This window comes from Pezoporus wallicus, unplaced genomic scaffold, assembly GCF_028554395.1.
Source record: "Pezoporus wallicus isolate ANWC-B61680 ecotype Strahan unplaced genomic scaffold, APGP_CSIRO_Pwel_v1 contig_593, whole genome shotgun sequence".
Classification (NCBI taxonomy): domain Eukaryota; kingdom Metazoa; phylum Chordata; class Aves; order Psittaciformes; family Psittacidae; genus Pezoporus; species Pezoporus wallicus.
The window spans coordinates 60,674-85,133 of NW_026642342.1; the positions used below are offsets into that span (position 1 = coordinate 60,674).

The 24,460-nt window shown below is 42.7% G+C and overlaps 1 protein-coding gene across 7 annotated transcripts in view; it reads right to left on the reverse strand.

The window, feature by feature from the left end:
- Positions 1 to 24,460, reverse strand: part of DGKD (diacylglycerol kinase delta) — a 65,236-nt gene that overhangs the window by 39,371 nt on the left and 1,405 nt on the right. For 3 of the 7 annotated variants that reach the window (XR_008974898.1, XR_008974899.1, XM_057429266.1), the window contains exons 2-3: positions 10,153 to 10,263; positions 8,883 to 8,963 (exon numbers count right to left, since the gene is read on the reverse strand). Coding sequence is in view for 3 of the 7 variants with exons in the window: in XM_057429266.1 (XP_057285249.1) it covers positions 8,883 to 8,963; positions 10,153 to 10,263 (192 nt within the window). In the remaining 4 variants the exon portion in view is untranslated. Of the gene's footprint in view, positions 1 to 3,669; positions 3,797 to 4,128; positions 4,371 to 8,882; positions 8,964 to 10,152; positions 10,264 to 13,231; positions 13,251 to 17,653; positions 17,673 to 24,460 lie in introns of those variants that run through there. The other 4 variants (XM_057429268.1, XM_057429267.1, XM_057429270.1 and 1 more) reach the window with 4 other exon arrangements.

The window sequence follows — 24,460 nt, forward strand, 5'->3', positions numbered from 1 at the left end:
AGGGATGCTGGGGAGGGACTCTTCATTAGGGACTGTAGTGATAGGACAAGGGGTAACGGGTTGAAACTTGAACAGGGGAAGTTTAGATTGGATATAAAGAGGAAATTCTTTCCTGTTAGGGTGGTGAGGCACTGGAATAGGTTGCCCAGGGACGGTGTGAATGCTCCAATCCTGGCAGTGTTCAAGACCACGTTGGACGAGGTCTTGGGTGATATGGTTTAGTGTGAGGTGTCCCTGTCCAGGGCAGGGGGGTTGGAACTTGATGATCTTAAGGTCCTTTCCAACTGTAACTATTCTATGAAACTCACATTTTACCAAATAAAACATACTGTTAATGTTCTTACTGCTGAGCCAAATTCTGCCCTTTTTTATAGCAATAACAAGATTTTCCTCAAAGGCCTATGTGCCTAAATCTCTGCTTACACTACACCAGGTATTTTATCACCAACTTCCACGTGGCTGTTTTACCTTAATTTTCAACCTGTAAAATTCAGGACAGCTCATTTGTATAGAAAAATAAGTATAGCATATGGTGTGGTCTCTTTAGGACCATTTTTACATTATTAGGTTCATTCGTATTGCAATATGTACCTCATCTACCATGGGGCTACACATTACAAGCACATACCTGAGCACTGGCACTTACTGCCACTTTGCTGTACCCACAGATCAAGTTCAACTCATGCTGACCCTCCATCTGTGCTTTCTCCCAGTCCCTATCTTCCCTAGTGCTGCAGCAGGAAAGCAGACCAGACAGAGCGTTCCCTGGGAAAATTATCATCTCTCATACCAGGGTCACATTCCTACATGCTTCTGGAAACTCTGTTCCTAAACAAGGCAAATTCCTGTTCTTGGCAATTGGTAAGAGGAGCACAGAGGAAGGAGAGGATTTTGGGACTTTCTAACCACTTAACAGAAGTCAAAACCTAGAACATGCATGGTCTTTGCCACTGTTAGCAGACAATCCTGGTAATTCATGCATATTAATCACTAGAGATCTACATGGATGGAGCAGCACCAAATGGGCATTCCAAGTGCCAGAGTATCTTATCAAGGCTCCCTTATCCACTCACCCTCTACTTCATGCAGCAGGTTCACACACTCATCCCTTCATCTGTTTTCCAAAGTTCCCAAACAGAACTACCCTGTTCAGAGGGCAGTGCATTTGGGAAGGTAAAGGATATTTCTGAGAAACCTTCCTAGTCACTCAAACAGAAGCAAAACCATGAAGAACAGAGGGGCAGGTCAGTGCTCCCCAGTGGTAGAGCTGCTGTCTCAGTGGGCTCATACATGTCAAGGCTAGCAGCTAATAAATCACAGGACTGAGCAATAAAAGACCTTGTCCACGGTAGGAAAGTGACCTGTTACTGACAGCTTATTGTTAGTAATAGCTCTTCACAGCCCCCCCAACTCAGTTGTGTTGAAAAGAGGCTGGTAGCTAGCATAAAAGGAAATTAATAGCTTTCAACAGGTTGATGAACCCAGGGGCTTTCCACACTGGATCATCAGGCAAAGACAAATCTTGTTCCGCACACTGCAGCAGTGAAACCATCAGAGGCACCAGAAGTAGGGAGCTATGCATAGAAAGTCTTTTCCTTCTAGAGCAGCTCCCATGTAAAACTAAACCCATCATGTTCTCAAGTTACCTGTTTACCACAGGTTGTGCTGCCTTTGTGTCCTCACCTGGAAGGGTGAGAAGATGCCAAAATCCTCAGGCTTGCCCAGGAAGGTAGATAAAACACCAACACAGCAGGGAGCTTACAAAGAGCAAACAGATCATCAAACAAAGGCTGCTAGTGTTCAGGCACAAGGGCAGTAACAGACACTGATTTCAAAGCAGTAAATTTCCCTCCAGGGAAACAAAAGGTCTTCACAAACAGTCACCTTCACTTTCCAGCTCTCTATCTACCCTAACAGTAACACACATAAAGCTCAGTTTGATCTCTTTCTCTTACAGTAGCCTCATCTTTCTCAAAAACTCCCAGCATATTTTGGGGTCATTCTGTAATGTACAGTAGCAACCGCCAGATCGCTCCACCCACAGCAACTTCTTCCAGACTCTCTTCTTCCATGTTTACCCTCGCTTCCATGTTTTTTTCTCCACATTTTTCCTTCTTTTGTGCAAGCAGCCTAATGACCATCTCCTGCAGCAGGCTGGATTAAGAGTCCTAAAAATCCTTGACATGAAAGAATTTTAAATGACTATTTTCACTGACTAACAGTGACTCAGAATGGTCTGTTTACCAAAGGGCCTTTTCTCAAGCAGAAAAGGCTGCACTGAGTCTGGATTTCAAACTACTAAAATAGCAAACTATTTTGAAACTGCAGTGGTTCTGACAGGAAATGAGGACCGAACTGCACTTAATGAAGGGAGGGAGGGAAAAACAGCAGAGTGCTTCTGGACACGGTAATTCATGGCTCTACTTGTATTTTCACTTGCTTATAAAGGAAATTCTGACAGCTGCCAATATAAACAGGGTAAGAGCACTAGCAGAGAGTGTACAATTCCTGAATGTGTACACACATGGGTGTGGAAGAGACAACAACCTCCAGCAAAGTCTGACTTTTCCAATGCACACACTAATTTTGTCCAATTTAGAGAAGAGAGTTTAAAAAGGAGGAGGAAAGAACCATCCCTTTATCAAATCCCTCTTTTCCAATCGTTCCCTTCTCCAAACCTCAATAAGGCAACCCGTGACTGTGTGCAAAGGAGCAAGGTGAGGAATCAGGACACTTGATGACTCCCCTGTGTAACTATGTCCCCAGACAGCAAGTCTTTTTGCCCACTTCTGAAAGCTATCTTCCATCTGGGTCCCTCACCCTCATGCTGAGGAAGCAGCAGAGGAAGATCCTCTCCCTCCCTGGGAAGCCCAGTGACTCCTTGCTGCATGCATTCAAGCCCATTTTTTTTTTGACAGGCTGAGGCCACACAGGGCAGTTTGGGGAATCTGTGCAAGTGTCAAACCATGCAGATTTCCCTGATCTCTATCAGCCCAAGCTCGAAGTCCAAGTCTGACTTTCTCCAAACAGCTTGTTACAGAAGTTCTTATATTCATTCTCCTCATAAAACTAAGTCACATGCTCTTTCCTGAAGCTTCTATTTCAAACCAGCACAATAACCTCTGATCTGGGTTCTCATTTCAACAGTGCCTCACAGGCACACAGCTCTTGCACTACACTCAAGCAGAAGACTTTCTGCCTAACATGTAGCTTCAGCAGTGATATTCACTCTCTCAAAACCATACTCTTCAGAGTATGCATTCTCAGTGCATTCTCTGCTAAAAAGCACTGATCTTCTCACTTAAAAGCACTAATACGAAAAATTCAACTTGACACAAAATCACAGAAGAGGCAAAGGCACTTTCGTTTCATTGTGAAATGCATCTGCAGACATCAACATCCCCATCAGGAAGCATCCTCAGCACTTCCATCTTCTGTTGAAGTTCAAGCTCTTTGCCCTGTACTTTTAGGAAAGGTTAATTATCCCCAAAGGAAGATTCATCCTATTTCTCCACAGCACCAACAAGTTCTAGGACAATACACAGTAGAAATCTACAGTCTGAAGGAGTTCAGTCACAATAAAGCTTCACAAGACAGAAACTGGCATTTCTGCCACTGAATAAAGTCACTAAGTAACAACACTGTAATAACAAAAAAAATGTAGCACACCTCAGGCTTCGATACAGCTGAAGAATGACATCCATACTGCTTCTCAGAGATGACAGCACGCTCTCATTCAGGAGCACCAGAAAATCCGTGTTCCTCAACCTACCACAACCAGGGTTGCCTCCAGACAGACAAGTGCTCTGGAAGAGAGGTATTACTCTAATCTCAGTACTTCCTCTCTCCCGTGCCACTGATGAGGATGAATCATCAGTTAATAAACAGTTTTTCTTAACTGATGGGTGCAGCATTTTCAACAGCACTGCAGACACATTTCCCTCTACCCTTGCGCTGCAGAACTTAGCTACATAAATCCACACAGGAGACACTGTGCAAACACCTGACCACTAAGAGCTTGTAGCAAACTTATTCCAAAGAACCTGAGCTCCTGATGATCTGGTATGCTGCCACAGGTGCCATGGTTCTCAATGCTCAGTCCAGAAAACTTGGGACTCCTGCTCTTACCTTTCATGTTCAATCTTCCTCTAATCTAGTGTCCAGAGCAGCCTACTCCCTCAGAAAAGAAAGGAACCTGAACAGATTGCTTGACATTCGATTAATAGGATTAGTCTCCTCTTGTGGTCAGCCTTCCTGAGCTATGTTCCACTTGCCACAAGCTGATTAGCTGTCTGCTTAAGGAGGAGCTGGGATAAGTTTCCTTCTGACGGCAGTGGAGAGGCAGGCACTGACTGTAATAATATTCTGTTTCCTGTCTGCGGCTGAGCTGAGAGGTACTTCACAACAAAAAAGGGTTTACAGGAGCTGAGGAGTTCAGGCACCACCTCTTCCAGTGAAGAGCCTTTAACTAGGGAGGAGGGGTCAGCAGCACAGCTCCTGACTGAGCTTCACTTCCACTAAAGCATCAGAAAGATTAAACTACACATGTCCCTTCACAGAGAGGAGCTTCCTCCTATGGGATTTCAAAGCTCAAAATAAAATGGGATGGGAAGTGAATGTTGCAATTCAAGTTATGTGAATTATGAGGGCAAAAGTCCACACCACCACATCACCATTTGCTAGCAATAACTGGAACATATGAGAATCATACTGATACGCAAAATATGTACCTGGAAAGATCTAACGTCCTTCCTTGGCCCTCTCCTCTTGATGACAGGTGTTTTTTAGTTAGGGTTTTGGAGATATTTGAGGGGCTTTCCCCCCCCTTGGCTTTACACAAATCCTGCACAAGGCAGGAAAGGGTCAATGAACCGATCACTCCTTCAGCTGTGCCAATTGCACTGAAGGCAGCAGGCTTAATTCAGTTGGCACCTTCTAGAAAAAGGCAGATCTTCAGGCAACACACCAACAACCTGAGGAGTAAGAATTTGCTCCACACACAAATATTTACAAAACTGGGCCTAAGGAAATGACCCAAAGTCCTTTCACAGACTCTTGAGGGGACAGCTGTGATGGCAAAGTGTTGGCCTGAGCAACAGTTAGAACCACTGGTGCTCCCCAAACCTCACAGGCTTCACAGGTTAGAATGGGAATGCTGGATAATTCAGGTCCATAATACAAGTAAAGAAGTCATTTTGTATCCCCAAATCCCAGGCTTCCTGGAATGATCTGGATCAAAAACTATTGTAGGTTCAAGCATAGAACTCATCCTCATCATGCATTTTGTTTTAAAGCTCCTAAAGCAACTGCAGGCTAACGCATTAGGTGAGCACATCCACAAATCAAGTTACTGCAAAATTGCACTGTCCAAGAAAAAATTGCTCATGAAAACAGCTGAAGTCTCTTTGGGAAGACCCAGGGCACCCAGTGTGATCCCAAATCCTCCGCTTTTCAGAAATCACAGGGTGTGGCTGGGAAAGCTCTGCTCAGAAGTCAGGGTCAGGCTTTGACCTCACCCATCCAACGCTGCTGCTCTCTCATAACGAGTACAAATGTAGGCACACATCAATGGCAAGAATCCAGGCTAAAAGCTGATCACTATCTTTGAAATAAATGGGTCTAAAGTACCAGGACAACATAGTTATCATTAATGCATATAATATCTCAAAGGCAGGTACCAAGAGGATGGTGCCAGACTCTTCTCAGTGGTGCTCAGCGACAGGATGAGGAACAGTGGCCATAAACTAAATCACAAGGAGATCACCTCAAAATGAGGAAGAACTTACTTATGTTGAGAGTAGCAGAGCACTGGACCAGGCTGTCCAGGGAGTCGTGGAGTCTCCCTGGGCTCACCAGAGTGGAGTCATTCAAAACCCGCCTGGGCACGTCCCTGTGTAGCATGCTCAATGTGACCCTGCCTTGGCAGGGGGTTGGACTGGATGATCTCCAGAAGTCTCTTCCAACACTCACAATTTTGTGATTCTGTGATGGCTGAGTTTGTACCCCAGCAGATCCTCTCTAAGGTGTTGTGAAAGACAGCAGTCCTGGGAAAATCCACTGGTGAGACATCTATGCACCAGGTACTAAGGGCCATACATATAAAGAACCAGCTACTTACAGCCCAGACATCCCAAAATAATTTACCTTCTAGACAGATGACTTAGAAGGACACCAGTGGCAGACGTGACAGAAGCAGCAAATATTACACCTACAGTCGTCCTGAGAGAAGAGAGCCTGACATGGGACTCCTATCTGATTTGTCCCCAGAGGCTTCCTGCTAAATAACTCTGCAGCTACTCTGCCTGACCTGAATTAAAGGAACAATAGCTAAACATAAAGCTTTTCCTTACACCTCTCAGGGGACAGAGCTGTATGACATCCTAAGCTCAAAGATGTCCCTAGTCACATACTCCCAGCCCATTCTATAGTCACATATCCATTAACTCTGGGTAGCAGTCCTGAAAACTGTCCCCAAACAGGATACACTTACTGAAGAAATCTATGCAAGATCAACTAAGTAAACAACAGTGGAACCTGTATTACACACTTTTCTTTTTAGAGAAAGAGGTCTGTGTTGTAATACTCGCTCTTCTTCCTCTGCTGTCTGCTAACAGCAAACAAATCAGCTGTCAAGACTTATGTCCTATGTAAAAGGCTTACTGACAGCTGGATTTTTAACCTTTATTCCTCTGTTTATGTGATATAACCTTTGTTGGCTCCATGCTCTGGTTTTCTTCTCTCAAGGTGTTGCCTCTCCATGTACTGTTCATCAGTTTCTCCTCTGACTGGTCACCCTTATTATCTCTTTGTGTTGGATCCACACTGCTCCTCTTGAGTGGTTTATCTAGTGTTTGCTTTCCACCTCTTCTGTTAGTACTTCAGAAGTGTCATTAATGCAACCTGACCTTCGGAATCTATACATTAAGCAGTACTGATGCCTGGATAGAGGATGAGTTTCCTCAGAAAGCAACCACTCTTTCATAAATCCAAACCCACCAGTCTCCATTGAAGAAAACACAGAAACAAAAAGAAAACCAGAACACCTAAAACTCCAGAATAACTTTCTCTGCTATACAACACTAAATGTTGGAAGTTTTTGGTTTAGGATAAAAGCTCAGTAAGTCCCACTGATTTGAAACAGATAAAAAACATTAAAAGCATCAGAGAACACTGAATTTAGAAAATAACCAAGCTGGAGGGATACAGGGGAAAACAGAGTGCTCTCAAAGAAAACAGAGAGGAAATTGCAAGACTGCAAGGAATCCAAAGCACTGATGGCAGTGATGTGGCAGACCAAACAGCAGCAAGACAAGGCAACCCTCTGATTTTCTAAGTAATTGTATAGCTTAGGGTAAACCACAGTCAAACCTCTCTACAAGTCATGGTAGAAAGAGTTGATAGAAATTAAGAGATGTTTTAATTAAGTTTACCTGAACCCCATTACATAGTGATCAGCTGGAGACAGTGCAAACTCTGCTACTTGAGCATCAAAGTAATCCTATACTTTTTACACTCTAGGGAAGGCAGAGCCTGATACCATAATCATGGAAATAACTCTTCATTGTTGGACTCAGATGGGGCAATCAGAGTGCAAACACACCATTTCCTCCTGTCCCTACACAGTATGCCTGACAGAGATTAGATCTCTCCCAGCTATAAAAATAAGCAAAAAAGTAACCTGAAAATTCAGTCTTTGTTTGTATACGGGAAAACTGAAGCAAAACCCAAGAAAAAAAAGCTTTATTTCCAGGTAAATAACTTCAAATTCTTGAAAATGTAATCCCCTATTGAAATCACTGCAGAATCCTTCTCTCTGTGCACACACACTGACACCTTATTCTACTCACTATGAGACCAAAATGTGTCTCTTACTTGTCCAATTACGGATGCAGAAAATGTTTTCAAACTTTAAGTAAGTGCTGGGATTTCATTTGGACATAGGGTGGGCATCATAGCTGCTTTGCAAAGGTACTGCAAAGCAAAAAGCTACAGCTACGTAACAGAAACATCCTTTGCCAGATGTTTAAAGCATTAACTCTAGGCACACTTGCTCAGCCTTGGTCACCACCTGCAAGTCACCAACCTACAGTATCAGCCTCCTCCCTCTACCTGGACTGCTCCCCCCTTCACTTTGCTGCTTCCTTTCTCCACACCCTCCCTTTTGACCTCTTCAGAGGCTACATGGAGGTTACTGCCGTTAGCCAGTTCTGAAGCTCATGCTGCTGCTTGACACTCACCCTGCACGGCTGTTAAAAGCTTTTTTCTGCACACCAGGCATTTCCCCCAAAATGGAGATTGTGGAACACCTGCACCTCAGCAACACATTTTTTGTCCCAGTTACTAAGCCTGGAGAAAATTACGAAGCGACACCATGACATTTCCAAACATATTTCACATCTAACAAGTATTCTAAACCAATTCCACAGTTATATGACTTTTGTTCCTCCTTTTGCTTTGCTACTATATATAGTATGCATATAAAACACACGTACTGCCACACACAAATAAAGTCAGAGAAAGAAGTTTACATATTTTAAGGCCTGAAGGGAAAACTAAATTCCTTGAGCAAGATCTCCAGCATAAACATCAATATCACCCCCAATTCCCTCAGCAGAACAAATTTTTCTGTCCCACTGCATAAATGGCTTGTACCAAATCCTCCTGTTGGATGAAAATACCTGAATGCAAAGTTCTAGCACTATATGTAGTAACCCATGGTATTTCCCACATGCATGGAGATGAATTATGATGTTATGAGGAAAACAAGTAGCTTTTCCCAGTGAAAGATGCTGCAAAGACTGTTAAGATGTTTTTAAGCTCTGCAGAAGAGAAGAGATGTGGTGGAAAGATGCAAGAATGGAAAACAATGCAAAAAAGCCTACCGTGAAGCTGTTGTTGACATTCTTAGTGCTGGATTCTGCCACACTGGCATCTGTCAGATCCACCTCATCAAAAATAATGGACTGGAAAGAAAAAATTCAAAACCCCAATGAATTACTGAATCCAGTGTAGAAGCAGCACACTTAAAGGGACATGCTTGTACGTCTGCCTAGCAGACTCCATCAGAACCTTATGTGATTTGAAGGAAAAACCCAGCACCAACAACATGAAGGACTTGGACATCTAGTTCCATACACTGGGGCTTGCACTTGCCTGTCTTCAGGCAGTGAACATGACAACTTTATTTTTATTAAAGATTTTTTTTAAAAAGTAGGGTTTGTTCTTGTGAAAAGAGACATATTTATATCAAGAACTTTTTTCATTCACATTTTTCCCTTTCTTTGTCAGCTTCCATTGATTGAGAACCCATTCCCTACTGTCCTGGGTTCAGCAGTAGCAGTCATTTTTTCTCCTTCTTGGTAGCTGGTGCAGTGCAGTGTTTTGACTTTTAGCTTGGGAACAGAGCTGATAGCGATGTTTTGGTTTGGCCAAGGACTTTGTGAGCCTCATGCTCTGCCAGGGAGGAGGGGAAGCCAGGAGGAAGCAGAGACAGGACACCTGACCCAAACTGACCAAAGAGGTATTCCATACCACAGCACGTCATGCCCAGGATGTAACTGGGAGTTAGCCGGAAGGGCTGGGGAGACTGCAGGGTTGGAGGAGGTATCGGTCGGTGCTTGGTCGGGCTGAGGGGGGGCGAGTTATCGGTCGGCTGGGGCTGAGGTGTTGTATTCTCTTCCCTTGTTATTTCCTTTATCATTATTATCATTGGTGGTAGCAGTAGTGATTTGTGTTATACCTTAGTTACTAAACTGTTCTTATCTCAACCCGTGGGAGTTGCATTCTTTTCGATTCTCCTCTCTGTCCCTCCGAGAGCAGGGGGAGGGCAAGAAAGGGGGGGGAAGTGAGCGAACGAATTACCTGACTGTGTTTAAACCACGACACCTACTAAAATGTACTGGGGAGGGGGGAGATTGGAAGATCAGAAGATCAGTATCACATGTCCACATGATGCTTTATTCAAAACCCGAAGATTCTAAGAATGAGGCAAGACACAGGAATCTTCTACTAACTACAAAACCTGAAGATACGTGCTTAAACAGCAGAGGTCTTTCACCTATTGAGGGCTGCCTTCTCACAGACACCCATCTGCCTCCAAAGCTCCCACAACTAACTTTCTTCCCTTGGATTCGTGTATTGTCAAGACCTTACCTTAGCAGTTTTTGCATAGTAGAGTGTTCGTCCTCGCAGCTTAAAATATCGTCTCTTCCAGCGCTGGAAGGAGCTGGTCTGTTTCATCAGCATCCCCTCTTTTATGATAGTCTACAAAACAAGGAGAGGAGAAGAGTGAAGCACGTATTTTACTGACAGGCATCTTTTATGCTCTCCCACTCCATACCGATACCAAAGAAGACTGAATCTTGAGATCAATAATCTTAGTGCCCTCTGCTGGAAGTGCTTAACAAATTCACTAACAAAAGTGAGCAAATTTAAGATCAAACCATACAGTGCACAACCCACATCGGGTGCAGTTTTATCTTCATCTCCAGTGTTAACACCAAAAGAGATAAAGAACTCATGACTGAATGAGCATTTCAAAGTCTAACAAGGACTAAGGGAGTGCAACAGTTAAACTTGCTGTGGTCAGATTTCAGTTGTGGGTAATTGTGCCTTTCATTTAAGAGGCATTTGATTACACGCACATACACACCACAGTATATCTGTCCCTATCTCCAGTTCTGTCTTGCAAAATTATCAGCATCTACCTGGCACAGAGCTGGCAAGCTGCAGGCCCACAAGGCAGAGTGAAAGTAGTGTGAAGAAGGAGCTATATCCAACTTCAGCATTTGGTATTCTTCAGATAATCTTGGCCCAGCCTCAGCACTCTCTGGCTGGCTGCCATTTCCCAGGGCTGCAGCGCCAAAACTGTCTACGCACACTGCCTCTTTTTTTTCCCTTTAACTGCTTTATAACTAGATTGACATACCAGCATACACAGTCCCATACGCTTGCTCACATACTACGCATACCTAGGGGTATATATCTCATCCACATGCACTTCATTCTACTTTGTCAAATAGATTCCTTTGCTGGAATAGCTGCATGAAAATAATCTCAAGAACTGCAGCTTAGAAAGACAAAAGTCCGAGCTGAGGGTTCAGCCCCAAATTACTAACTGAGGGTATTGCCTAGGAACTGCAAAAGGTGTTAAGTCATGCCTCAGAACCACAAGAAACCTACTTTTCTCCCCAAGAAACAGCTCCCAGGAGCCCACTTCTTGCTGAGAGAGCCCAATGCGATAAATACACAGTTAAAACACAAGAAACAAATGGTCCAACAATCTTGTAAGACAGGTTATTCTGTATCTTGATGCCAGGAAAATTACACAGCTTTAACGTACCAGAGGTCTCAGCGGAGCTCAGATTTGTAACAGTCAGGTCACTGATGAGTATCAATTCACAAACACAGTGCTAAATGCACATTGCCAGGCAGTGAGCCAGGTGTGCCAGGAGCACAAAATAAATACTCTCACTGATCCACAGGGTTTAGTTCATTTTAGAAATCCTTTCCAGGGCACTAAGCTTGCTTTAAAAATGCTATATATATTTCTAATGTGGGTCTTTCCTTTCTGAAACAGCTGCAGATTTTAATACTTTCCACACACACACTGGCCTTTGCCAAGCTCAAAGTTTCCTCAAAAAGCACTTGGAAAAAAATGCTGACTCCAAGAAGAAACATCCGTCTGACAATACGTGCTTCTCTCTCGCTCCACTGAGCTGTCCTCAAACTGGCCTGAGAGACCATAGGGCCCGGACCACCATGGTGATGCCCCTGCTCACAAATCAGCTGGGAAGGAGTGGGCTCCCGCATACCTCTGCATTCGAAAGAGAGCTGCCAGCCATAGGAGCCACTATTTACCTTCCTCCACTGTGCTGGGAAAGAGATAAGGGTGACAGCTCCCCTATCTCCTCCAAAAGAAGCTTCATCTACCTTGGGAGCCTGGGACCTGGCCAGCTCTGAGGCTAGCGAACACCAAATCTCACCATTTCCCAGTGTTCTGTTTCACAAAGCCACCCGCACACTTGGCAGGAGCACCTGTCAGTGCTCAGGCAAACACCAGCTCAGTGTGCGTGGTTCAACCAGGAACCATCAAACTCCACAGTATTTCCAACAAAATGAAAAGAGATAATGAAAATGCGTGATCAAAGACTAAGCTCATATCAAAAAATGGCCATCTCCCGCATCAGCTCCCCAGAACTCTGAAATACATCTTGGCACACATCTTCCACAAGTCACAGCAGGGACAGAGCAGTAAGAATACACTCTTAAGATGCTATATGTCATCTGGGAGAGGCTCTTGGGTCCACAAGTCAAACACACTATATAGCAATACCAAGAAAGAGGATGTTAAACTAACTTAGAGCTGGTGTCATGCAAAGAATATGAAACTCGGCCATGATCTTAATCTGAAGCTTCAGTGTAAAGGAAAATTGAGTTCAAAGACTGACCCAACAGTATCCCTTGGGGAAATGACCCTGAAGGCGAGGCCTGAGCTGAAGGCAATCATCTGCAACCACAAACTATCTGCATTCAGGTTCCTACTCTGCCTTGGACTTTTTGCAAGACCCCAATAAAGCTATTTTCACTCTGTGTGTACCCATCTCCCATCTGCCAAGTAGAACAAACAGCACTACTAACTCTGTGGAGTCCTGCTGGAATATGCATGTGTGTGTATGTCTTTCTGATGAGTTACTTTATCCTCCAGCACCTGAGTATCAAAGCGAAATGCAAAGCAACAGCATCTAAATCACCATGCTAAAGAAATCATACATTTCTGCAGTTCTTTCTGAAGGGAAGAAAATGGAACAGTAGCAAGAGATTTTCCAGATTAAGACAGAACATTCTTGAACAAAAGCACATAAAGTTTAGAAATGAGACAGGGAAAAGTAGCCACTGAATTCTGCGAAGCCCTGACCTGAAGTCCAAGAGGAACTAAAAATCCTGGGGAAGACTCCCAGGATGCAATGCCCAAATATATCATCAGTCAGGAGTCTAATAAAAAAATAACTTGCAGGAGGTTTCAGAGCTCTGCCTATTCAGATATGCTTAAACTGGGGTCAGCCAGAGCTTCTCATTCCCCAGGCTCAGCCAAAAGCACTCTGGCCGCTCAAACTCCTGCTCAGCCCACCAGAACAGTAACTCACAGCAGAAAGATACCTCTGCTTTCCTCAGCTCCCACTGCTCCCACCTGCCCTGCTCAGCTCCCCGCACCTCAGCAGGGCTCACTCACCTCTGCACAAGACGTACATTCCTCCATTCCTCTTTTAAAACAGAACCCTCTTTTTTTTTTAATTAACCAAAAGGCAACGATCCCAGAGGTCACCTTGCCCCTCCCTAAGCAGCAGTTTATGTCATTTGCCGGCCTCTATCTATAGAAAACCTCACAGCTACATAACTCAGACATGAAAGACCAGTGAGAAGCAAGCTCTCGCATGCATGCACTGCTCAGAGAAAACAAGCCTCTGGTTCAGAGCTGCCCATCTCTGCACGAGAGCAGCTGTTCTATTTATAGGCACTCAGCTCAGTAAAGAGTTTGGTGGGTTTGGGCGGAAAGAGCTGGAGATAAGATCAAGATGACTTTATAAAATAATTCAGACATTGCTGCCTTTCTCCTCCTCTATTTTAATTTTACAGCCAAAGGACTTGCTACTTGCAGAGGAATGCAGCTGAAGAGAATTAACTTGGGTAAGGACCTGACAGCAGTGACAGCAAATGAAAGAAAAGGGGGAAGCTGAAGTTATTTCTGCTCACAGCCTCTCTCTAGCCTTTTTAATTTAAGATCTCTCTGATCAGATTACCAGGCATGTAAATTATCAAGACAAAAGTAAAATAACTTCTCCCATAACACATCTAGTTTTAGTGGTATACACTGAATCCCACAGGAAAAGCTGCTGCCCTGAAACATCATGAGGTTTCATTATGTGCATCCTATCAAGGGTAAATACAAAAATTGTTTGTGATGGAACTATCCAGACTGCCTTCTATCCAGCTACATTTATCTTCAGCATGGTGTGTCCTGTGGCACGGCACTCCATGTCCAGACAACTCGGATCAAGCCTAAAATGATGTGCTCCTAGTTTCAGTAGTGACCGCCTTTTATCATGTTAAGAATCAGTGTAAAAAAGGTTACTGAGCAAACTGACAATTTAAAGCAACACTGCACACAGCAGAGAGTCTTAAGCACCTCTGCAAAGAATATGATTAGACAGCTGAAAGGCAGGTCTTAGGAAATTTCTAGCATTTCACTATTTATCTTTGGCCTTGAAGAAAAGCAACTTCCTGCAGAAAAAAGTTCAGTTCAGGGTGAGCCATACACAACCCTCCCCCCAACTCATCTCCTTTTAAGACTTGATATTTAGGAAAAGAAATAATACGTTCTCAGATTTCTCCTGTCAAAATGGGTGCCAGGTTTAGGCCTAATCCTGACATGACGAAAGAAAAGCTTTGCCACAGACCTCAATGGGAATGGTTTCAAACAACTCATAGGATTTAAGTTAAGGACTTTAATACAGGGAGAGTCTTGTGCTTGACTGCTTCCCTTTCACACAGTCCCATCTCGTAAGAATAAGAAGACAAATGATTAACAGTAGTCATTCACAAAACCATAGTCATATTTTTTTCAGCATTACTTGTCAGAGGAGTCTCTGTACCCAGTAACCCACATCAGGAGATCAGCCCACCAACCTACACAGATTAAATGCTTTCTATACTGATAAACTGAATGATTCTAGTAGAAAGTTAAGAACAATCACATCAGATTTCAGCTACTTTCAGACCGCATCCCTTGTTCTCCTGCATGTAGTACTGCTCACTATGTGCAACACAGCAGTAGCTCATCCTTTCCTGAAGCTTAAGCCTCTTGCCTCCATTTGGAAGTACTGTTCTTGATAGAATCAACTTCCTAATCTGGTAAACAAGACCCTATTAACCAGAGGAAAGACAACTCTCAACCATACCCAAGCTGGCAAGAGGCCTTTGGCACAGGGAGGCTCCAAACTGCATTCGATATAGACAGAGGAAGAACAATGCAACCTATTTTACAACTGAGATCATGATATATTCGTAGGGGCAGTTACTAAGCGCAGTGTATCTGAAACACAAGTTTTGATCCACTGGTGTTTCCTTCCAACGCAGAAAAAGAACTGTGTACAAGGAAAATCATTCAAATCTATCTAAACAGCCATTAAAGAATCCAAACACCAAAATCCTCAGCATCTGGATTTCTGTTTTCCATGTGTCTTCAGAATGTAAAAACTTCAGGGCACAGCCTATTTTTATTTGTATGTACTATAAAACTTTGAGCAGGGTGCTGATGCCAAACAACAAACAACTAACTAAAGGAAGCACCAAATGCACAGAGAAGGAGAAAAACTGAAAAACATATGCAAAATTGACTATCTCTATACATGTTTACAATGTAATTTTACAGGCAGCTGATCCCCAGACACCCAGCAACATCATCCAGCCAATGACTTCAGGTAAGCTTGGCAAAAAAGATGCAAGTAGATCTGCAGTCACTTAAACATGGCAACATGGCATCCTGCCATGTTGGAGCAGGTAGAAATCAGGAGTGCTCTACCTTGTTGTGGGTAAAACAGTTTTAGTAGCTGGCTCAATAAAAGCTCTTTGTGGTCAAAAATACGGAACTAATAATTATTTAAAAATCAAATGAAATACAGTAGATCCAACACAGAAACTACAGGAATAAATCTAAACAACCCCACAGAGCAACACACGAAAGGTCAAAAGGGTAGGGGTTAACAAGCTAATTGGAGAGCAACATCCTTCCACCAGACAGTGGTCACACCCTGGAAATTAACTCCAGGAAGCTTGGAGGGGGGAAATCTGGATCAGCAAAGCAATTCTAAGTATGGGACACACAGACAGCTATACAGATCCATAGGGGAGCAAAAGGAATTAGGACTACACAGGTTGTGTAGCCCTGTTTGGGAATTCGACATTGAATGCACTTGCCTTTTGCAAAACTGAAAACTGCATAGAGGTTTCTTCCACTGGTATCAAAAGGACAAGCTATTATGTGTATTCACAGTAATAAAAGGCCTCCAGAAGAGGGGAAAAAGGAAAGAAAATCTGAGGTCAGCCACTGGAATCAACATCAAAGTAGAAGCTAGGGCTGTCAGTCAATGAACAGGAGCTGAGCTCTCCACTGATGAATGGGGTACTGTCCAGGCTTTTAGTCTAAGTTGTTTGACACCATTTTGTTTTAATAACCTATGTTTTGTAAACTGGGAAGCACCCATGTCAGGTCACAGCACATGCAAAAGTCTGCAAAATCTCCCCTGACAACCCTCCTCCCAATCCATCCTCTTTTCTAACTTCCAGCTTTGCTGATATAGCTGGACTCTGCATACCCAGTGAGAGACCAGCAGAAGCCTTGGCTGACTGCTCTCAGTACAGCCTCTCTGCAACTACTAAGACAAGCAGAATCCAGAACAGAGTGCAGCAAGCTGCTGATAGCGTATCTGAGATGTCACTGAAACAGGAAATGCAAGCTTATTCCCCAGATCAGCAGTGAAAAACAGGAGTTTGCATCAAAAAAAATACTGAAACAGCTTGAGTTAGAATCTACCTAGGCACAGAGAAACAAATACTCATACACTTTATTCTTCACTAGTTAATGCTGCAGCCAGTAAGAAAAGGTCTTTGATGCAGCTTCTTTTCAATATCCTGTTCAGCTGCTACTATTGTGAATGATTCTCTTCTAAAGGAACAAGCACCACAGACTTAAAGTGAACAAGTTAACAAAGAAAAACAAATTTGAAAGCACACAGAAAGGCTGCACATATATGGGAAAGGAAATACAACATACCAGCATATCATCACACAGTCCCCTGGTAAAATAAGCTCAGTTAGAGAGCTCCAAATGAAGTACTTAAAATAGATGAATACTCTGGTCAGCTACTTAGAAGAGAGAATGAAAACCACACCAGCACACTGATTCAGGATGAGTTAGTAGCTGGACAACTCCTGGCACGCTAACTGCTTAAGCCCTCAGAGTATGCTTTCCATAGGCTCTGGGCATACTTCCCAAGCACATTTATCACAAGAGGGGAACTGAGCACAAAGCTCAAGTCATCCCAGCAGACTACAGCAAAACTGGATGATAAGGGCTCAAGTACATCCAAAGAGATAACCAAAGCAAAAAAACCAACAGTTTAAAAGCTACTTGTAAACTTTGGAACAGAGTAAAATTTTAGAGAGTACTAATTAAACATGAGCTTTATACATTTAAGTATAAACATGAAAATATGCTGCTATTTTTTATACCATCTCAAATTACATATGCACAACTACAACCCCTCCTTAGGGCATTTTCCCCATAACAAAAAATGTCAAAACACGTTACCTGCTGTGAAACCTCCATCTCCAAGCCATTTCTGGCACACAGCTATGCACCAGCACCACGGAATCCCCTATACTAACTCAGAAGCACAGGGCTTTGCTGCTGAAACGCAGCAATATAATCTCATATCGAATCACAGCACTGTACACAGAACCCTCTAATGCTGCAGCCTATACCACCAGAGCTTAAGTAACACTCTTACACATTCAGAGAGAGACAAGTTATTATCAAAAAATACTACTGCCCATCTAAGCCTTCACAGGCAGGTAGAATAAGGCAGACACTTACCATAGCAGCATGTCAGGTCCATTTGATATGAGTGTATTGAGCTGGGAAGGCGAGATCAGAGCTATTCAAAGAATAGCGAACATAAGGGAAAGCATATCCAGAATACAGTTGTGGATCTCATCCTTGCAATCATAACCACCCCATCCTTCCCATTCTGCTAAATGTCATGGAGATCCTGGCCAAGTAGGAAGGAAAAGCCAGCAGAAAGTACTGGTACAAGGACTTCAGGACATGGGAAAGTTAAAATTTATACCTTTAGGAAGAAAACTGAATCCTTTGCCCTTGTGTCGAGGAGGCTGGGAGAAAGCTTCCTCCCACTGTGTCTGGATTCCCATCAACTCCGCTACAGAATTCTGCAAGAAGCCTTATTTGGTAGTGGCTGGTAGATGTAGGGCCAAATCCTGATCCTTTTACACCAACTGGTATTCCAATGGGATTACACTATCGAGAGCAGAAAGCAACTTTTGGCCTTTGGCCATTTAATTAATAGTTAAGGTATCTTAGAATTTATTTTTATCTCATCTGTAACAATTGGTGTTATCAGATTTTCCATATTTATGTATTAAACAACCTATGCTTTTAAGTTTTTTTTTCCTCATCCATTTAACATGGTTTTTAAAGGATACTCCAAAGTTTTTAATTTGTTTTTCCATTTTCCCTGTTTTAATGTCCTGCAAATACCTTTGACCATGCCAAGACATCTTGATCAGCACCAGCAACAACAAGGAAGATCAGCACAACCCTGGGAACACCGTTTTGTTAACTTTCAGCTAAACAGAACACAAGGGGCTGGTGTGAGTTCATAGAAAACTGATTTCTAATAAGATCCCAGTGACAGATCTACGCCTTCTGAAAGACAGCTCTGACCTGCTTTGGCAGAGAGCAGACTGAAAAGCAAATAATAGCAGCTCATGCTTTAGCCCAAGTAGAAACTGGAAACTCTTCACTTAAAAAGAGATAGAATTGTTGCAAAGGAGAAGAAATACACTATTTTATCAGCCACACTCCTGTCTTTCAAGACCCAGCAAAGGCAGTTGTCCCCCAGGTCAAGACATTACCCCAAAGCTTGTGACACCTGCCTCAGTGCCCTGCTCACCTGGGGATGTCCTATGTGATTTTGTGTATATGATACAAGCAGCATGCATCTCAATTCCCTGTGGGGGAAACTGAGATGATATCACCTCTCCCTGCTAGGATATTACATAGCTAAATTGACTAAAACTTGCAAGATTGAAACACAATATGCTTGATGCAAAGATTATGTAAGCAAGACAGTGTTAACTTCTTCAAAAAAGCAAACCACAACATTAGAATAGGGATCAGATGTAAAACTTTCTAACATAGCAACGACACTGTGAGGAAAGAAGCTTTTCTCCAAACCCAGACTGAGTAATCACCTACTAATCAACTACCAAACTTAACAGTTGCAATGTTTTAACCAGACAAGCCACCTTTTTTCTGCTCCGGATAAAAGGAATGCAGCAGGCTTTGGATGTCTTCCTCTGTGTAACTGCTTCAATTTCCACGTGTAGCCCAGACAGTAAGCACTGTACCCTATGGAAGCACTGGCCTGCTTCTGCAGGGGTGCAGCACTACTGAATCAGGCATGCACAGTAAGCTCACTGCTTTCTGGAGTGCTTTATATAAAGCGTGCTATACAGAACCACAAAAGGTGGCAGCTGAGGTGGATCACTGCTGCTGCCTCAGCTATTTGTCTGCCTGAAGCTGAACTGTCCCATGGGTCTGCAGAATCAAACAGAAACATCTTTCTTTAAGAGACACATAAATTCTTAGCGAAACAAGTAGCAATAACCACTTAGTAAGGAAAAAGCAGGGAACAAATGGTTTAAGCGATGAGTTAATAAAAATTCCTTTAAATAATTGTTTGTACATTTGAAACCTTTATAAAACACATTCCAAGAGGAAGGTGCTTTTCACTTGGGCCAGCATTTTGTCCTGAAATTTCCAATGATGCTGTGACACTATCTATTCTAAACCTTAAGCTTTCAAGGAAATGGGGAATACAAAAACCTGTCTTTATTTCTGCTCTCATAAGAATGCAGGTATATCTGCTACTTTAGAAAGAATCCCACTGGACTTGTAATTAAAGAAGGTAAAGTTAAGCAGTATCTCGGATGGTATACTCGGATGGAGTTTCTCACCGGGTAATCTTGAGATAGACATTTTACAGTTTTCATTCACAATCCAGTACTCCTCCAAAGAAAAATATCAATGATTTTTTGGTAACAGGTTTGGGGTAGGAGGAAATACTCTAAATATTTCACTTAGTTTTATTTTAAAGAAGAACCAAACCCTTTAATACCCACGTTATTTTGTCTCTAATTTGAGAGAACAGTTACTCGCCTGACAACGTACTTCTTAGCAATGTGGTCTAAGTAAATCCATGCTCTCAAAACATGCAACAGATTAATGTTAGCGTTTTGGTTCCAGGAACCTGAACTATAGTTAGAAAGAACGAGAAAAGCTACAAGTGTATGTGGTTTTGTGCTTTGTTTTGTTGGTTTATGTGTTTTGTTTTTTTTTTTTAAAGGAAGTAACAGCTGTTGCTTTCACATAGCATCCAAAACTCTCCAGCAGTGAGGCAAAACTTAAGAGTACACCAGTGGTAACAGCACTGGGAGGCCTCCCAGATTTTGTCAGAACAGCTGAGCCAGAAGAGCATGCAAAACATAGCATTGATTAAGAGACAGAAACATTCTTGCGTCCGTATATTGTGGCCTAAAATCCTCCCTTTTTCCATAGTGACAGAGAAGGAACTAGTATGATTGGTGTTAATCCAAGAAAATTCACGCTCATAAAACCTGTGCTCAAGATGTTCAGTTTCAATTCAATCACAAGAACTTCTCTTTTGCAGTGATTATCCACCTCTTTAAGTGAAGAGTTCTCAGTTTCTACCTGGACTAAAGCATGAGCCACTACAGTTTACAACATGTGAAGTTCCCAAATGTCCTCTTTAGACACCCTGTTAGAAGGCAGCATAACAAAACCAGACATTCTGACATTTCAGTGGGGATGCCACAGCCAGAACATGAATTAAGCCATAAATTACTGAAAATCCCCTCCTCACTTGTTGCATATCTCCTTCATATTGTCTCTTCACTGAAATGCATTGCTTCTTATAACACTTCTTTCAATACTTGTATCAAACTAATAAACTTCCCTATTTCCTCACTCTCATCTCAGAAAACTTTTGAACGCTTGCCCTCCAGAAGTAAAAATAACACTTCTTTACCTATAAAAATGGTCTTTTATCCATTAGGCAATACAAGAAGAAACAAAATGAGCTTTCCTCAGTTACTAATGCTACCTACTATAGGTTTCAGAACTTGTTTAGTCCGTTCTGGAAACCTGCACAAAAATGAGGAGAAACATTTTGCTTCCTCCTTTTTTTTCTTGCTTGTACGCTTCAGGGTGGCTCCTAGACCTCAAAGCTGCTAATCAGAAAGAGAATCACAACCTCCCATAGCGCTAAAGTTATCTATACCACAGACTGCTGCACAGCACAGAAACTGGAAACTTGCTAGTTTAGATACTGAACAGTCTGTACACCACAGCAAAAAGCTTAATACCAGTTAATTTATCCTGCTTTTTATAACATAAATTAACCTGACATATCCCTGCTACTGCAGCCAGGCAGCTTCCAATACCCCAGAAACTTTGGAGAGCTGCTTGCTCTGTTTGCAACTCTGTTGAAATAATATATTGCAACCTTGTCTTTAAAAGTTTAAGTCAATGATAAATGGTTATAAAACCTAAAATGTTACACAGAAATTGCTCATAAAAGTAAACAGAAGTTAGACTTGAATTAGTCTAAACAAGAAGTCCTCCTGATGCCATGCAAGGACATTGCTGAAATCCTGCCTAGTAAACAGAGGTCTCGACATACCAAAGCTGGCACACTGGAAATCACACTAACTAATGAATGAAACAAGAACATGTCCTATTCATCCACTCTTGCTTTCTGAGGCTTGTAACCTGATGCTTGCAATGAAAGGTCACAGGGCAAAGGAGGAAGCGTGTGTTACCGTCAGAGCTCATGGAAAGTGCAGTGCTCCTCTGTTTCACACCCTCATCTCCCAAGACCACCTTTGACTTACTGTGTCTTCATCCATGCCAAGTGACAACTGAGATGATACTACAACTTTAGCTGATTCCAGCTGAGTCCTAAACACTGCTTAGAAGGTGGGAGCTTAGAAACTGTTGCTTCTCCTTACACATCATCCTTGTCTTACTTTATTTCACCCCTTTCCTAATTCCCATCCACTCAAAAGTACTTTATCTTAGTTGACCAACAGTATCTTTAGCTGCACCAATGCCAGTCTAAGACGAGGAGCGGGGCTAAAAGCACCTTACTATGAAGTTTGATCCTGGTACAAGTCTGACAGGTCTCAAAATGGCTGCAGCCTCTGCCGTTATACTAGCAGCTACACCTGATCATAAAAGGTATCCTTCTTTCCCCAGAATAATAAAGAGACTACTAAACATATTTCTCCTCTTCCTCAAAAAATATTACTAGCTAAACCCAAGTACATTAAAACATAGTACATTTCACTTTCCAAACACAGCTTACCGCTACTCCTTCCCCTGCCCTGTATCGTCCCAAGGGACAGATTTTTCAGCTAAACAGATATTAGCTATGATTTGCCTTCAGACACTGCTTGACAAAGTCACAGTGCCCATACATCCAAACAACTGCATTTGCCCCGCAGTATTACCACACCAACGCATTTAAGTCAAACACACCTGGGCAACCTGTGGGCTCAGAAACAAGTTCATGGAAGCTTTAGGGTCTTGTAAGCAAGCAGCTTTATTTTACAGTGCTTCTTGAAAATCAACAGATGACAGGACCAGAGTACAGAAAAAGCATCTTCAACATGACTGACAAACAAGTAAATTCTGAGGAACTTCATGGGTACAGCTGACTTCACACTGAAGCTGTGCTAAGAGTAGGTATCCATGGTGATGTAACTGTACTCACAGGCATGGTCCTGAGCTACCTACAGCAGCAGATTTGGTTAGAAGAGATTTATATCCTCAGGGCACAGTAAAAGTCTGCCTGCATCTCTTACTGTCACCCTGACAGACCTGTCCAACAGCTTCTGCAGGTTACAGTCTGCACTCTGTCACTCAATAGACAAATTCAGAATTAGACCTGCCTTCACAGAGGAAGCAAGCTCCTTAAACTCTCATCAGAGCTATGATTACTCACAAAGTTGCTTTTGCTCCTTGCCAAGAAGTAAACATGCAGCAGCATGCAGAAAAGATGATGAAACAAAAAGACATCAACAAGCAACATTGATATCATAATACCTGGGCTTACTCAGAAAATTATTCACTGTTTAGAAGGTCTTCTGCAGATTAACACACAGGAGGCTTAATAGCTGTAGACAATATCTGTTTATAATCCTTGCTCTTAACATGTTTATGTTCACATAGTACAAGTGGCTGGTTTAGGCTTTTTCCAGCCATGCTGATGCAGGAAGTATGTAAAACTGGACAAATAGGTAAGTAGAAAAAAGGAGACATGTTCTGGTATACTCTAACAAAAGTAAAATCCAATGCACCTTTTAACTTAGCATCTCTAACATCTCGCTGTAAGCGAGAGTCCCTGCTCTGGCACTGAGAAAGTCATCATCCTTGCTGTTATCACAGACATCATCATGTAGGTATTAAAATCAGACTATGGCATCTTCCCTCCTTTCCCACATGGGACCCCTGTCACAAGTGTTATTAAGAAATCACAAGGTTCATTTAATCTCCAGCGAGACAAATTTCTCATATTCAGCATCCTGTGCATAGGAAAAGATCTCAAAAGGCTTATTTATTTTTTTTCACAGCAGACTAGAGCAAGTCACCTGGTGCTACAGCATGGCTCAAATCTGCTTGATGCACTGAATACCAACCCATGTAGAGGGCTTCACTGTTTCCTGTTGTGGCCAACAGAACCATCTCACTCACACAGCCCAGACCCTCAGTGCCTTAACTCCATGAGTGACAGCATAAGCAGCACTGCACAGATGGAGGAAGCAGCCCTGCCATGCGTAATGAAGCGAGCACATGGTCCTCATGTATGACCATACTTTGTCACCAGAGTTTTCATAACTGGAACCAATGTAGCATAATGATGACGAGCAGCAGAATAACAATACATTATGTGTTTGAAAGCAGGGCAAGCTAGCCAGCAGAAGAAAGATCCCTATGAATAATTCTTCAGCACTGCATCATGCAGAGATATTTACTCTCTTTCACTATGAATACAAGATACACAGCACTGAGCTAGCAGCATCACACTGAGCAAGCCTTCTGCACTCACAGAGCTGCTTGCCCATGCTCCAGAGACAACAGAAAGGTGATGGCATAAGAGTAACTTAACCTAGTATTTCTAAGCAGACACATATCACACAACTATCCAAGAGTTATACAGGATTTTAATGGCTACAAAGAAAAATCATGTAGCTATAATAAAAATAGTACAAAACAGGGCAACTCCCTGCGGGTGGTTCCTAGCCTAAGGCTCAAGGAAATCTTCACATCTTCTCTTACAGTAACAATACAGAGGAACTACAGCTGTAGCTGCAGTTGCAGAAGACCGTTCCTGCCCCTCAAAACAGCACTATTGTTCCAGAATGAGCCACAAAGGGGTAAAACCTGACTCGGCCCAGGGAAGCAAGGTAAAAAAGATTGTCGGCTGACCAGGGAGGCAAAGTAGGGCAGAAAAAGATGGGCGCAAAGACCAACCAGCCATAAGACTGCTGCCCAGACAGGAGGCTACATGGTTACAGAAAG